This window comes from Entelurus aequoreus, linkage group LG20, assembly GCF_033978785.1.
Source record: "Entelurus aequoreus isolate RoL-2023_Sb linkage group LG20, RoL_Eaeq_v1.1, whole genome shotgun sequence".
In the NCBI taxonomy this organism is placed as follows: Eukaryota; Metazoa; Chordata; class Actinopteri; order Syngnathiformes; family Syngnathidae; genus Entelurus; species Entelurus aequoreus.
In genome coordinates this window covers 44,951,943-44,967,501 of record NC_084750.1, presented here as the reverse complement: position 1 = coordinate 44,967,501, position 15,559 = coordinate 44,951,943, and the positions used below count along the sequence as shown (strand labels likewise).

At 35.2% G+C, this 15,559-nt stretch overlaps 1 protein-coding gene across 2 annotated transcripts in view; it reads left to right on the top strand.

The window, feature by feature from the left end:
• maco1a (macoilin 1a) overlaps window positions 1-8,424 on the top strand; it is a 28,738-nt gene extending 20,314 nt beyond the window's left edge. Inside the window, exon 11 of one of the 2 annotated variants that reach the window (XM_062030149.1) lies at window positions 8,284-8,424. In XM_062030149.1, the coding sequence (XP_061886133.1) occupies window positions 8,284-8,363 (80 nt within the window). In that variant the 3' untranslated portion in view covers window positions 8,364-8,424. Of the gene's footprint in view, window positions 1-1,142; window positions 5,012-8,283 lie in introns of those variants that run through there. The other variant, XM_062030148.1, reaches the window with a different exon arrangement.
• Window positions 8,425-15,559: the final 7,135 nt, after the last annotated feature.

The window sequence follows — 15,559 nt, the reverse complement described above, 5'->3', positions numbered from 1 at the left end:
GTGGCGGGCCACCTTAGAAGTATGGGACAGGTCACATTAAAATGATGTGGCGGAATACCTAAAGTGAATTTGCGGGCCCCATTAAAATTATATAGTGTGCCACGTTAAAAAGATGTGGCAGTCCACAAAAATATTTATGTGGTAAGACCACAATAAAATGATTTGATGGCCCACATGAAATGATGTGGCGGGCCACCTGAGAAGTATGGGACGGGTCACATTAATATGATGGGAAGGGCCCCATTAAAATTAGTGTGGGGCCACTTTAAAATGATGTGTCAGTCCACAAAAATATTTATGTGGTAGACTACAATAAATTATATAGGGGACCACATAAAAATGAAGTGGCGGGCCACATAATTGATATAGTGGGCCTCTTTTAAAATGAGCTGGAGTGATTACCAAACCACATAAAATGTTGTGGCGGGCCACTTTAGAAGCATGGGACGGCCCACATTAAAATGGCGTGGTGGTCCACAAAAGAATGATATGGCGGGCCATGAGTTTGACACCTGTGGTCTAACCCAGTGGTCCCCAACCTTTTTGTACTTGCGGACCGGTCAATGCTTGAAAATTTGTCCCAAGGACCGGGGGGGTAAAAAAAAAAAAAAAAATTATTTTTTTGTCATAAAGAAATACAATCATGTGTGCTTATGGACTGTATCCCTGCAGACTGTATTGATTTATATTGATATATAATGTATATATTGTGTTTTTCATGTTGATTTAATTAAAAAAAATAATTTTTTTTAAAATTTTTTTTAAACTTCTTGTGCGGCCACGGCCCGGTACCGGTCCGTGGACCGATTGGTACCGGGCCGCGGCCGCACAAGAAGTTTAAAAAAAAAAAATAATAATAATTTTAAAAAAAAAAAAAAATTAAATCAACATGAAAATCGGTCCACGGACCGGTACCGGGCTGCGGCCCGGTGGTTGGGGACCACTGGTCTAACCTATTAGGTGGTCCCATGCACAACATCACTGTGATGGATTTGGTTGTGTTGACTGTATGAAAGGTATCCTGCCTGTAGAGGGCAACATTCTAGTGGCACACCCTATAGAACCACCAACAACCCTCCTGGTCCCAAATGATGCACCCAGAGTCCTGGAACCAAGCGGTGTGTGACTCTCTGCTCTTACAGGCCAGATCCACCAGAGGGAGCAAGAGATCGCCGAGCTGAAGCAGAAGATAGCGGAGGTGATGGCGGTGATGCCCAGCCTCTCCTACTCGTCAGACGGCAGCAACCTCAGCCCCGTCACGCCGCACTACTCCTCCAAGTTCATGGACAATAGTCCCTCCTCCCTGGACCCCAACGCCTCCGTCTACCAGCCCCTCAAAAAATGACTCAATCCATTTTTTGGAGTTCAATCTCTCGGTTTCAGTTGGGGTCTCCCCCGAGTTTACAAACTCCTGACAGTGTTTGCACTCTGAAGGACACAAATATACATATCTGCTGGGGGTCGTGACCTTCACTTTCAGTCAGAGGAGGAAAGAAAGAGCCATCGTGTGTCAATCTTCTTTTCCCAGAACAGGCATTATTACCTTCTTCACCAAGTGAGAATGTAAGCAGCACTCATGCTTTCTTAGTGTAGAGCACTGATCTTCTCACAATATGCACTTCCCCTCACAACCAGGCTTATTTGCCAAAACCACCAACACCAAATTACAACCCCTCATATATTCAATGAACTATTTGCAGATTTTGCAGTGCCTTGCATAAAATCCTGCAGTTTCTCCTCCAATAAGGTTGTTTTTGCAGCAAAAACAAAGCTGTGATTGTCTCACGCCCAACAGTTTACATCATGTACAGTACAGGCCAATATAGTGTGGACACTATGACTATTTACATTGTAGATTGTCACATCAAAACTATGAATGAACACATATGTACTTAAACAACTGACAACATGTTTTATATTCTACTTTCTTCAAAATAGCCACCCTTTGCTCTGAATTACTGCTTTGCACACTCTTGGCATTCTCTCCATGAGCTTTAGGAGGTAGTCACCTGAAATGAAGCTCATAGAGATAAAGTTAAAGTTCAAGTAGCAATGATTGTCACACACACACACACACACACACGAGGTGTGGCGAAATTATTCTCTGCATTTGACCCATCACCCTTGATCACCTCCTGGGAGGTGAGGGGAGCAGTGAGCAGCAGCGGTGGCCGCGCCCGGGAATCATTTTTGGTGATTTAACCCCCAATTCCAACCGTTGATGCTGAGTGCCAAGCATTGAGGTAATGGCTCCTATTTTTATAGTCTTTGGTATGACTCGGCCAGGGTTTGAACTCACAACCTACCCATCTCAGGGCGGACACTCTAACCACTAGGCCACTGAGTAGATACGCAGATACGTTGCAAAATAAGCTATTCACGCAAAAATATTTTGTAAATGTATTAACAAACCTTAATTGTTTCCAAACAGTGCCTAAAAAAACGGCTGCTCAAACAAAACAGAAGTCATCTTCATGTACCCACTGGCTGTGGACGCTAGCTCTCCAATCAGCTAAACAGACTCAATAACTCCACGGTGACGTTTTGGTGAATTTACTGAGGAATTTGTGGAACTGAAACAATACAAAACGCTCATGGAGAGAATGCCAAGAGTGTGCAAAGCAGTAATGTTAGCATGTAAGCGAACTATCCATTAGGCCATAGTTTTATGAACGTGTGGGTATTAGTCACGGTTTTCGATTGTTTTAATTTAATACGGTAATACTAACCTAGTGTTTTGTGTTGAATAGTTTAAACTCAAGCAGAGACACTAAAGAGGTGTGTTATTGTTTGTGCTGTGGCGCCTTTTTTGGTACGAGTTGCGGGTTGAAAACGTACTTACTGTTTGAATGCCTTAAACTGGAAGTAAAACTGTCCATAGCGAAACTGCTCAAAAAGACTCTTCAGACATAACTACAATACAACCTAAAAACAAATAAGACTTACTGAACTGCCTGTAGGAGTGTTTTCATGCATAGAATAGAATAGAAAGTACTTTATTGATCCCTGGGGGAAATTCAGCACCACAGTTCGCTCACAATAGACAATAAACACTTAGGTATTTTTTACATGTGAATAATATTAATACAGTCTATTATACAGCATTATTCACATGTGAATAATATAAATACAGTCTATTATACAGCATTATTCACATGTGAATAACATAAATACAGTCTATTATACAGCATTATTCACATGTGAATAATATAAATACAGTCTATTATACAGCATTATTCACATGTGAATAATATAAATACAGTCTATTATACAGCATTATTCACATGTGAATAATATAAATACAGTCTATTATACAGCATTATTCACATGTGAATAATATACATGTATTATACATATATTCTACATTTAAGTACAGTCAAGCTTCCGCAGCTAGTGGGTCCATGACCATGACTTCTGTTTTGTACGATCATCCGTTTTACTGCCGTTTTTCTAGACCCTGTTTGGAAACAGTTAAGGTTTGTTGATACATTTGCAAAATATTTTTGTGTAAATAGCTTATTTCACGATGTACATATCTGCGGCTTATAATCCGGTGCGGCTAACGTATAGAAAAATGTTTTTTTTCTTTTAAAATTTAGTGGGTGCGGCTTATATAGTCCAGAAAATACGGTACATATTGCGCAAGTGACAGACCCAACAAAGCACACCTGTGACGTGAAAACTATCTCTTGAAGCTCATGAAGAGAATGCTAAGAGTGTGCAAAGCAGTAATCAGAGCAAAGGGTGGCTATTTTGAAGAAACTAGAATATAAAACATGTTTTCAGTTATTTTTGGTTAAGTACATTACTCCACATGTGTTCATTCATAGTTCTGATGTGACAATGTAAATAGTCATGGAAATAAAGGTTTGGTCTGTACTGCACGAGAACTTCCAGAAGAATGTTTCTTTGCTGAAGTGCCAAGTGTCACCATGTGTTCTCCATTCCTCAAGTGATGTAGTTTTCATTTGCACAGCGGGTGCTGTTGACTTGTTGGTGACTAGAACGTATTAGACGGTGTTGTGTTTACAAGGCTGACTGCGATGAAGCGGCGGGTTGTCACTTTTGCATTGTGTTGGGTTTTTTTTTTATCCACCTATTTATTTGTGACTGGATCTAATCAGTGTTTCATTATCTCTCACCATGCTGACTTGCTTTAATTGTATGTTGGGTTTTTTTTTCAAACCATGGAAGGATTCTGTGAATGTGAACCATTTGATTCTGTTTGTGCTCTTAACCTGTGGAACACTGTTGTAGTGAATCGTTTTTGACATTGTGACTTTTCGGTGGTGAAGAAAGACAAAAAAAGAAGGGAATGAAAGAGTGAAAGGTGATTTGTGTTTTCATTGTTGTCTTCCCAGGTTGCATTTTGACACTTTTCGTTTGGCCCATGGCTGGAAAAGTTGCCGGAGGCGCCAATATATGCTTTATTATTTAAATCGGTGGTTCTTAACCATAGGGCCGGGGCCGCCAAAAATATAATCACAGTTGCGGGCCGCAGCGTACTTGGTTGTAATACACTTGTCCACCACTTGTGGCAGTAATGACAACATCAAACAGAAGAAGTCTGGAGCTTAAGTCAAAGTTTAAAACCTCTTAAGGCCCAAGCTGTTTGTTTACATCCTTTTTTTTTTATTTCTCTTTGCTATTTGGGCTTTTTGGACCTTAATTAGAATAAAAACTAAGAATCATCTTTAGATATGATGTACTTATTAGTCCATAAGTAACAAACGTGTACTTCATGTTTAGTGACATGCTAATTCTTATTTTTACACTTTTTCCCCCCCAAATTCCATTGTATGTTATACTCTTCTGACACCACCAGATGGCAGTATAAGTGTCCACATAAGCGGCCATAAGACCCCAATTCAGTAGTGTACACAATTTTGGAAATAAGAGCTAAAAGGTGCTGTCCACACATGTAGCCACTAAGCCTTTAGAGGTTTTAAGCGCAAAAAATATGACTAAAGTGGTCAAGCTGTATTTTTATTTGCAGTTTATTAAAAAAAACAATTTACTTAGAATTTATTTTAGCACTGCTTGCTTGTATTTAAATTATTTTTTCATTGTTTTTTATGAATCCCTTATTTTTGGTTTCATGGTTTATCCTATTAAACTTTTAAGTAGGTCAAATATATTTATTGAATATTATTAAAATGATTAAAATCGAGATTAACATTACTCATTCAGTGTTAATGCTTGAGTGGGGGCCCTCTGCAGTGAAACAGTTGGGCCCTGCAGTCAAAAAGGTTAACATCCCCTACTTTGAATAGTTAAAAAAAGGGCAAAAAATAAGATGAAATATTTATAATCTACAATTATTTTAATTTTTTTAAAAATCACTAATTTATAAGTAAGTAAAATATGCAACTTTTTCCACTAAAAAATTGAAGCATGTGGGGGCCATTTTGATATTTTACATTTTCCAAACATATATTGTTACCCTTAGGGCGGTGCTTCTCCAACTGTGGTTCGCGGGTTCCATCTAGTGCAGGGGTCACCAACGCGGTGCCCGCGGGCACCAGGTCGCCCGTAAGGACCAGATGAGGCCTGTTCTAAAAATAGCTCAAATAGCAGCACTTACCAGTGAGCTGCCTCTATTTTTTAAATTGTATTTATTTACTAGCAAGCTGGTCTCGCTTTGCCCGACATTTTTAATTCTAAGAGAGACAAAACTCAAATAGAATTTGAAAATCCAAGAAAATATTTTAAAGACTCGGTCTTCACTTGTTTAAATAAATTCATTAAATTTTTTACTTTGCTTCTTATAACTTTCAGAAAGACAATTTTAGAGAAAAAAATACAACCTTAAAAATGATTTTAGGATTTTTAAACACATATACCTTTTTACCTTTTAAATTCCTTCCTCTTCTTTCCTGACAATTTAAATCAATGTTCAAGTAAATGTATCCTTTTTATTGTAAAGAATAATAAATACATTTTAATTTAATTTTTCATTTTAGCTTCTGTTTTTTTTAACGAAGAATATTTGTGAAATATTTCTTCAAACTTTTTATGATTAAAATTCAAAAAAAATATTCTGGCAAAGCTAGAAAATCTGTAGAATCAAATTTAAATCTTATTTCAAAGTCTTTTGAATTTCTTTTAAAATTTTTGTTCTGGAAAATCTAGAAGAAATAATGATTTGTCTTTGTTAGAAATATAGCTTGGTCCAATTTGTTATATATTCTAACAATTATTATTTATTTATTTATTTAACAAAGTGCAGATTGGATTTTAACCTATTTAAAACATGTCATCAAAATTCTAAAATGTATCTTAATCAGGAAAAATTACCAATGATGTTCCATAAATTATTTTTTTAATTTTTTCAAAAAGATTCAAATTAGATAGTTTTTCTCTTCTTTTTTTCGGTTGAATTTTGAATTTTAAAGAGTCGAAATTGAAGATAAACTATGTTTCAAAATTTAATTGTCATTTTTTCCGTGTTTCCTCCTCTTTTAAACCGTTCAATTAAGTGTAAATATCATTAATTATTAATAATAACAGAGTTAAAGGTATATTGAGCAAATTGGCTATTTCTGGCAATTTATTGAAGTGTGTATCAAACTGGTAGCCCTTCGCATTAATCACTACCCAAGAAGTAGCTCTTGGTTTCAAAAAGGTTGGTGACCCCTGATCTAGTGGTACACCAAACAATCACTTAGTGGGGTTCCTCAAGGTTCCATCTTCCGTCCTCTCTTTTTCATCGTTTGGCTTATTCAACTGTTGGTTCACTTAAAAAAAAAATGGTGTGAGACTCACTTTTTTGGATGATCTTAGACCAGCATTGAGAACAGCGTAGCGCTCCTTGCTGTAACTCTGACTAAATAAAAAGACCTAAATCAAATGTCCACTGCAGAGGACGCTGCTTCTCCGGAATATACAAAATAAGACTAAACCGTAAATTCCGGACTGTAAGCCGCTATGTTTTTTTCCTACGTTTTGAACACTGCGGCTTATAAAACGGTGCGGCTAGTTTGTGGATTTTTCTTGGCGGACGGCCAAAATGCGATAGCTTTCCAAACATAAACAAGCAAAAACATTGAAAAGGTGCGTTTGTTTGTGCTGTGGCGCCATCTTTTGGACGACTTCGCTCACAGAGTAGAAGTGCCGTTCAGTCTCTGAGCCGTCCATAGCGTTCCTACTTGCACTGATTCTTCATTCATCACTCCGAGCAACGTTTGTAAGTTTTACAATATAACTAAAACAATTCATACTTACTAAAGCGTCCCATGTGTGACGTCTGCAGGAGTGTTTTCATGCGTATTTGTACGTGCTATCGTAATGTAGTCAAGCTAGTGTCGGTAGCATTAGCTAATATGCTAACACATTTACGAGTGTCTGTGTTAGTATTATTATACTTACGATGGCGTTCTTTTTGTAAGGTTTCACTTTCACAAATTCCTCAGTAAATTCACCAAGACGTCATTGTGGAGTTATTGTTTAGCTGATTGGAGAGCGAGCAATGTATTTCTTGTAAAGTGCATAAAAAGGAGAATGGAAGCTGGACACTTTCATGTGGTATTGGACAGAAAGGAGGACTTTTGTTGTCCTCCATTAGAAAAAGTGTAGGTTCTGTGGATAATGCATATGTTTAAGAGTTATTTCTTTATTCATAATCATGTTTGAATCAGCTCATATTTTTCCATGTATACTCTGTATACCAGTTTCTCTTTGTCTTCAGATTGCCTGTTTAGACAGGGTCGTAAACCATCAGGAATGTGAACACAACCCCCAAGTCTCTCTTCTTATCAGTGTTGAGAGGAGGGGGGGGGGGGGGATGGGGGCTTTCTTTGTGTGAAAAGAGTTGCTTTTTCCTTTGGAATGCCAGATCAACTTGGGCTACGCATTTGTATGTGTTGTTCGAGGCTGGTCTCTATTCTCAAATATTTGACAATAAATGACAAAATACCTATACTGTGCTTGGTGGTACCTTTGAGATCAGTTTATATGTCATCTAAGGAACTTGGGACTGACCAGCGTTTTACATCCCACTTGGAGGAACATCTGGTCAAACGCAACAGTTCTCATCACTACTGTCTGATTCCAATCAATGCAAGTCATCACAATCACACCAACTTATATTCTTGTCTTCATGAAAGAAACATGCTTGTATTATCATTAAACATCTATCATTTGTTAACCTCTCTTCCATAAATAAATCTATATAAGTTATATATATGAATGATCCCCTCCACTTGCTACATTGAAAAGTAGCTCACCTGCAGAAAAAGTGTGCTCCACCATGAGTCATCATGCAAGCTTTCCCTTGTTTTCCAGTGTGCAGTACACACCAGTCACCAGCGAGTAGCGCTATAGAGCCAAGCACTACAATACAAGGGTATTGTAAAAGATCTTAAACACCTCACCTGGAGAAGGCTTCATCCAGATCATCTTCTTGTTCCTACATGGAAATCAAAGTGTTATAAATGCAAGACTTGTGTGGTGTATACAGCACGTGGATCTTTCTTTTACCCACCCAGGCTGGGTTATTATCACTCTCAGATGTCCTCAGGTGACCTTCACCATCACCGCGTCCCTGGTCACGTGCTCCTCAAAGTCCAGCCGGTGGTCAGCGGCGACGTCTGGCAAGAAAAGAGGACAATATGAACAATGTGAAGGTAATAAAGCTCGGTGGTGTTTACCTTTGAAGCTCTCCCCGTGGGAACTGCTGCTGACGAACAAGACTTTTCTAGAACATAGCACAAGACTGGAAAACTGTGCGTGGGATCTCACTAAAAGTCTACGTACCAAATATCTGATAATCCATTCCAATGACTGCTTGTTTTTTTACGGGTCAAACACTTGGCGTGGGAAATAGCGGACGTGGTAAAGACGTTCATTCAGTTGTAGGAACAATAAAAGAGATAGCAGACATGACAACAATTTAGTGGTTTCTTTTTCTTTCTTTAGTTTATTTATTTAATTTATTTATTTTTTATTTAGTTTTATTTTATCTATTTATTTTATTTATTTATTTTTCTTTCTTTCTTTCTTTAGTTTATTTGGAAAATAGCGGACGTGGTAAAGACGTTCATTCAGTTGTAGGAACAATAAAACAGATAGCAAACATGACAACATTTTAGTGGTTTCTTTTTCTTTCTTTCTTTTTATTTATTTAATTTATTTATTTATTTGTATTTTTTATTTTATCTATTTATTTTATTTATTTATTTTCTTTCTTTCTTTTTATTTCTTTCTTTCTTTCTTAAGTTTATTTGGAAAATAGCGGACGTGGTAAAGACGTTCATTCAGTTGTAGGAACAATAAAACAGATAGCAAACATGACAACATTTTAGTGGTTTCTTTTTCTTTCTTTCTTTTTATTTATTTATTTATTTAATTTATTTATTTTTTATTTATTTTTATTTTATCTATTTATTTTCTTTCTTTCTTTTTATTTCTTTCTTTCTTAAGTTTATTTGGAAAATAGCGGACGTGGTAAAGACGTTCATTCAGTTGTAGGAACAATAAAACAGATAGCAAACATGACAACATTTTAGTGGTTTCTTTTTCTTTCTTTCTTTTTATTTATTTACTTAATTTATTTATTTTTATTTTATTTTATCTATTTATTTTATTTATTTTCTTTGTTTCTTTTTCTTAAGTTTATTTGGAAAATAGCGGACATGGTAAAGACGTTCATTCAGTTGTAGGAACAATAAAACAGATAGCAAACATGACAACATTTTAGTGGTTTCTTTTTCTTTCTTTCTTTTTATTTATTTATTTATTTAATTTATTTATTTTTTATTTATTTTTATTTTATCTATTTATTTTATTTATTTTCTTTCTTTCTTTTTATTTCTTTCTTTCTTAAGTTTATTTGGAAAATAGCGGACGTGGTAAAGACGTTCATTCAGTTGTAGGAACAATAAAACAGATAGCAAACATGACAACATTTTAGTGGTTTCTTTTTCTTTCTTTCTTTTTATTTATTTACTTAATTTATTTATTTTTATTTTATTTTATCTATTTATTTTATTTATTTATTTTCTTTGTTTCTTTTTCTTAAGTTTATTTGGAAAATAGCGGACATGGTAAAGACGTTCATTCAGTTGTAGGAACAATAAAACAGATAGCAAACATGACAACATTTTAGTAGTTTCTTTTTCTTTCTTTTTATTTAATTTATTTTTATTTTATTTCATCTATTTATTTTATTTATTTATTTTCTTTCTTTCTTAAGTTCATTTGGAAAATAGCGGACGTGGTAAAGACGTTCATTCAGTTGTAGGAAAAATAAAAGAGATAGCAGACATGACACAACATTTTAGTGGTTTCTTTTTATTTCTTTCTTTAGTTTATTTATTTATTTTTATTTATTTATTTATTATTTTAATTTTATTTATTTATTTTATTTGTTTGACTTCTTTTATTTATTTTATATTGTATTTATTTATTTTTATTTTTTATTTTTCCTTCTTTATTTTTTTCTTTAGTTTATTTGGAAACTAGCGGACATGGTAAAGACGTTCATTCAGTTGTAGGAAGAATAAAACATAGCAGACATGACAACATTTTTGTGGTTTCTTTTTCTTTCTTTAGTTTATTTGGAACAGAACAGCATAATACATCACACAATATCATATCATTTCTCTTGACATCATGTCCGAAAAGGAGTAGGAAGAAGCAAAGCTTATTTAATCCTACCCCTTTCCCACTTCAGAGCGTTTACAAATATATACATTCATTTACTGACCTTTTTTATAGTAAAATGACATCCGTGAATGAGTTATACAACAGTTTGGTAATATATGATGAAGTCAGTCATTATTAACATACTGAGATGAAGAATATCTTATTTTCTATAAAGTTATAATTCTTCTTCTTTGTAAGCACTATTCATTTGAACAACCTCTTAAAGTGGATCATATCAGTACAATGTTTAACTTCTTTACTTCATCCATTCCATCATTTAATTGCACATACTGATATGCTAAAGGTTCTAAGTGTTGTACGTGCATACAAATGTTTTAAATGAGATTTTCCTCTAAGGTTATATTTCTCCTCTTTAGTTGAGAAGAATTGTCGTACATTCTTTGGTAGCAGGTTATAGTTTGCTTAGTACATCATTTTAGCTGTTTGCAATTTTACCAAATCATCCAACTTTAATATTTTTGACTCAATAAATAAAGAGTTTGTATGTTCTCTATATCCAACATTATGTATCAGTCTAATTGATCTTTTTTGTAACACGGTTAACGAATGTAGCACACATTTGTAGTTATTTCCCCATATTTCTGCACAATAACTCAGATATGTAACACTAGCGAGCAGTAGAGAATAGGAAGTGAGTTTTTGGCCCAGGACGTATTTTGCTTTATTCATTATTGAAATGTTTTTTGCCACTTAATGTTGTATATTTTGTATATGAGATTTCCAGTTCATTTGATCATCTATTAATACTCCCAAAAATCTGGTTTATTTTACCCTTTCAATGTCTACTCCGTCTATTTGTATTTGTGTGTAATTTAGTCCTTAAATAAAATAGTGAACATACTAGACAACTTGTCTTTTAGTAGTAAGTAAACAAACAAAGACTCCTAATTAGTCTGCTGACGTATGCAGTAACATATTGTGTCATTTATACACCTATTATTTTGTACACATTATGAGGGACAAACTGTAAAAATTGATTATTAATCTACTTGTTCATTTACTGTTAATATCTGCTTGTTTTCTGTTTTAACATGTTCTATCTACACTTCTGTTAAAATGTAATAATCACCTATTCTTCTCTTCTTTGATACTTTACATTTGTTTTGGATGATACCACACATTTAGGTATCGATCCGATACCAAGTAGTTACAGGATCATACATTGGTCATATTCAAAGTCCTCATGTGTCCAGGGACATATTTACAGACTTTATAAACATATGAATTTTAAAAAAAAAGAAAATGGATGGATGGATGGAAAAAAAGATTTTGTGATGATAAAAAAATAGTGATGTAATCATAATAGTATCGACTAGATACACTCCTGTACTTGGTATCATTACAGTGGATGTCAGGTGTAGATCTACCCATGGCATTTGTTTACATTCAGGGGTGCTAGCTTTTGCTAGCAGTTAGCTATTGTATCCTTTATTTACTTTATTTAGCCATTGTATTTATTGTTTCGGTTGTGTATATTTGAGGGTTATATAACCTATTGCATTGCTTTTGGTTTGGATTATTAATCAAGAGCACAATTCTGCTAACAGAGTATATATACATTTTTGTTATTTGTTTCTTTATGTGAATATTTAAAAGTTTCAATACCAATTCCAATGTTAAAAATATACCAGAAAGTTTATTGCATTTGAAAGGGTGTACTTGCATTAATATTATGTATTATTATTATTTCAACAGTGGTTAATTTCGTCTGAAAATAATAATGTCGACGATAATATCCAGTGTTTCCCATAAACTGCCAAGATACTTGTGGCGGTGGGGGCGTGGCCATGGGCGTGGTCACCATGACACCATCGAGTAATTTGCATAATTTACTACAATGATATGATTTTCTCTAAAAAAGCTCAAAATGTATACTTACTAATTAATAATAACAGTTTTGTTTTAAACGTCCATCCATCCATCCATTTTACAATATAATTACAACACTGTATGTACATATTTATATACAGATTTGAACAATAAGTTATTCACTGAAATATATTTATTAATTGTGGTTCTTACAAAAAATATATCTTATAAAATATAAAAGCTAAAATGTCTCTTAAAGCTCTGCCCCTTTAATTAGTGCATACTAAATAATTTCACTTTAGCCTACTACTACAACCATATTATTTACCAGCAACATAAAGTGAAACAGAGGCAGAGGTGTCCTGCCACAGTCAGTAACAAATAAACAGAAAACAGTAGTGGTCAAATACAAATAAGGCAACAAGAGAAGTATCCTACACTTGTCTTTTGTAAACTAAATCTGAACAACCGATATGTTTGCCTGAGAAGCTGGACAGGACAAAAAAATATTTTATTTTTTTTATTTGTGGCGGACATAATTCTTTCGTGGTGGGCCGCCACAAATAAATGAATGTGTGGGAAACACTGATATCGTTTATCGGCAATAATTTGTAGGTCAATATATTGTTAAGCAAATTGTGTTACCAGGCCAGGACTATTTATTGATTGATACCAGGCCAGGACTATTTATTGATTGATACCAGGCCAGGACTATTTATTGATTGATACCAGGCCAGGACTATTTATTGATTGATACCAGGCCAGGACTATTTATTGATTGATACCAGGCCAGGACTATTTATTGATTGATACCAGGCCAGGACTATTTATTGATTGATACCAAGCCAGGACTATTTATTGGTTGCATCAGCTCTGTGCTCATTTAATGTGTTTTATGTCCTTTGTGTTCTTTTAATCCATCCATTTTCTACCTTTTGTCTAATTTAACTGATTTTTTGTGGACTTTTTGTATCTGCAACCACATCATTTCCCCATAGTGGAATACATTGAAAACATCCTAGAATTGGCCTTCATTCTGCTAGAAGAGATGCACACCTGATCTAAGGCCTTGCATGATCCTTACATGCAGCATCCCTGCTTACCACTTTTAACACAAAAGGGAGGCTTAAAAGTCATAAATGTTGTCAACTTTAGTGCACTAAACAGGTCTGGAATGGCCAATAAAGGAGAAGAGAGTAGAGGCCATTTACTATAACACCACGCAGGTTTTACCCTGACTTCTGACTTACAGGTAACACGTTGAGAAAATGTGAAATATTCTAAATAAACACACATTTAGCAAGTGTAACAATAATACACTTTAACAAAAATGTACGTAATACACACATATTACAGAAAATATGTAAATAAACAATATTTTAAAAACTTTGCTAGCAAAAAATCAACTTATTTTTAAGCTAACAATTATGACTTACATTTGTGTCTTCCAGCAGTCCAAGGTTGTTTAGCCACACTGGGCCTCCGAATAATGGCTCTCCCAGCCGACTTTAGGGCGTCCATTTCGGCGTAAGAAGTGCAGAAAGTCCGGAGAAGTTTGCTGAATGTTTGTTGTCTTGTTGAATGTCTTGTTTGTGGTGCGTTCAGGTGCTGCCAGAAATGTGATTGTTAGCTTATTAAGAAGCGTTTGCCTGTGCTGTCGTGGTGCGTTCAGATGCTGCCAGAAATGTGAATGTTAGCTTATTAAGAAGCGTTTGCCTGTCCTGTCGTGGTGCGTTCAGATGCTGCCAGAAATGTGATTGTTAGCTTGTTAAGAAGCGTTTGCCTGCCCTGTCGTGGTGCGTTCAGATGCTGCCAGAAATGTGAATGTTAGCTTATTAAGAAGCGTTTGCCGGTCTTGTTGTGGTGCGTTCAGGTGCTGCCAGAAATGTGATTGTTAGCTTGTTAAGAAGCGTTTGCCTGTGCTGTCGTGGTGCGTTCAGGTGCTATCAGAACTCTTGAAGTCCAGGGAAATAACCCAGCAGAGCAGTCAGTAATCGCTCAAAGGCATTTGGTTTTATGTCGAAATATTGTTTGAAAATCTACCAGTTTATTCACGCGTTCATGTTGTTTGACAGTTTTGTCCAAAAATCGACAGTTAATTGCGGACGTTTTCTGATAACTTCATAACACGTGCTTGCAAGTGAACGCAACATCCGCAAAAATAATATGACAAAACAAACATTAAAAAGTGGAATAAAATAGCAAATAGGTGTAATGTAACGAGCAAATGTTGCAATATTGACACTACACAAAGCTGCCATATGCCGGGAGGTTGTTGTTTTCTTACTTCAAAACTGCGCTAAAATAATAAAAACGTATAATTAACGAACAGATTTGAAGTTTTAAGCGTTTAAAATAAAAATAATATCTAGACTCATGACTTGGTTTTAAAACTTTTATGAATCAGGGCCTTTTGGATCGTTGAGACTTTAGTCTTCTGATTTTTTTTTATATCCATCCATCCATTTCCTACCGCTTGTCCCTTTCGGGTCGCGGGGGTGCTGGAGCCTATCTCAGCTGCATTCGGGCGGAAGGCGGGGTTCACCCTGGATAAGTCGCCACCTCATCACAGCTACTTGGTTAGACAACGTACTATCCATATTCCACTGCCATCTACTGTCTTGGAAGTGCAACTGCATTGCAAATGAGACTCCAATGTGTAATAAAACTGAACATGCGGTTATCATAATTAGCTTAATTTTTAATGTTTAAAAAAAAAAAAAGAACTTTTATTAACACACATAAATTGATACCGTATCGATACCCAGGTACTGGGAATCGGTACCGTATCGGGTCGAATGCTAACGGTACCCATCCCTAGAGTGCTATGGCTGCAGATTAAAACCTTTTTTTAAATTTGTTTACCAATATTAACTCAAAATCATAAAACAGAATAAGAGGAAATATAAACTTGACATCCTATTTTTATGCCAACATGGTTGTCATTTCAGCACTAAATAGATGCATGGAATATTTGGGTATTGAACTGATTTAAGTATGACTTTGTTGGTATGTTTTTCATTTAATTCTTTATTAGGGTAACTGAAGAAAGTTAACTTCAAAAGTGATACTGTAAACTTGATCC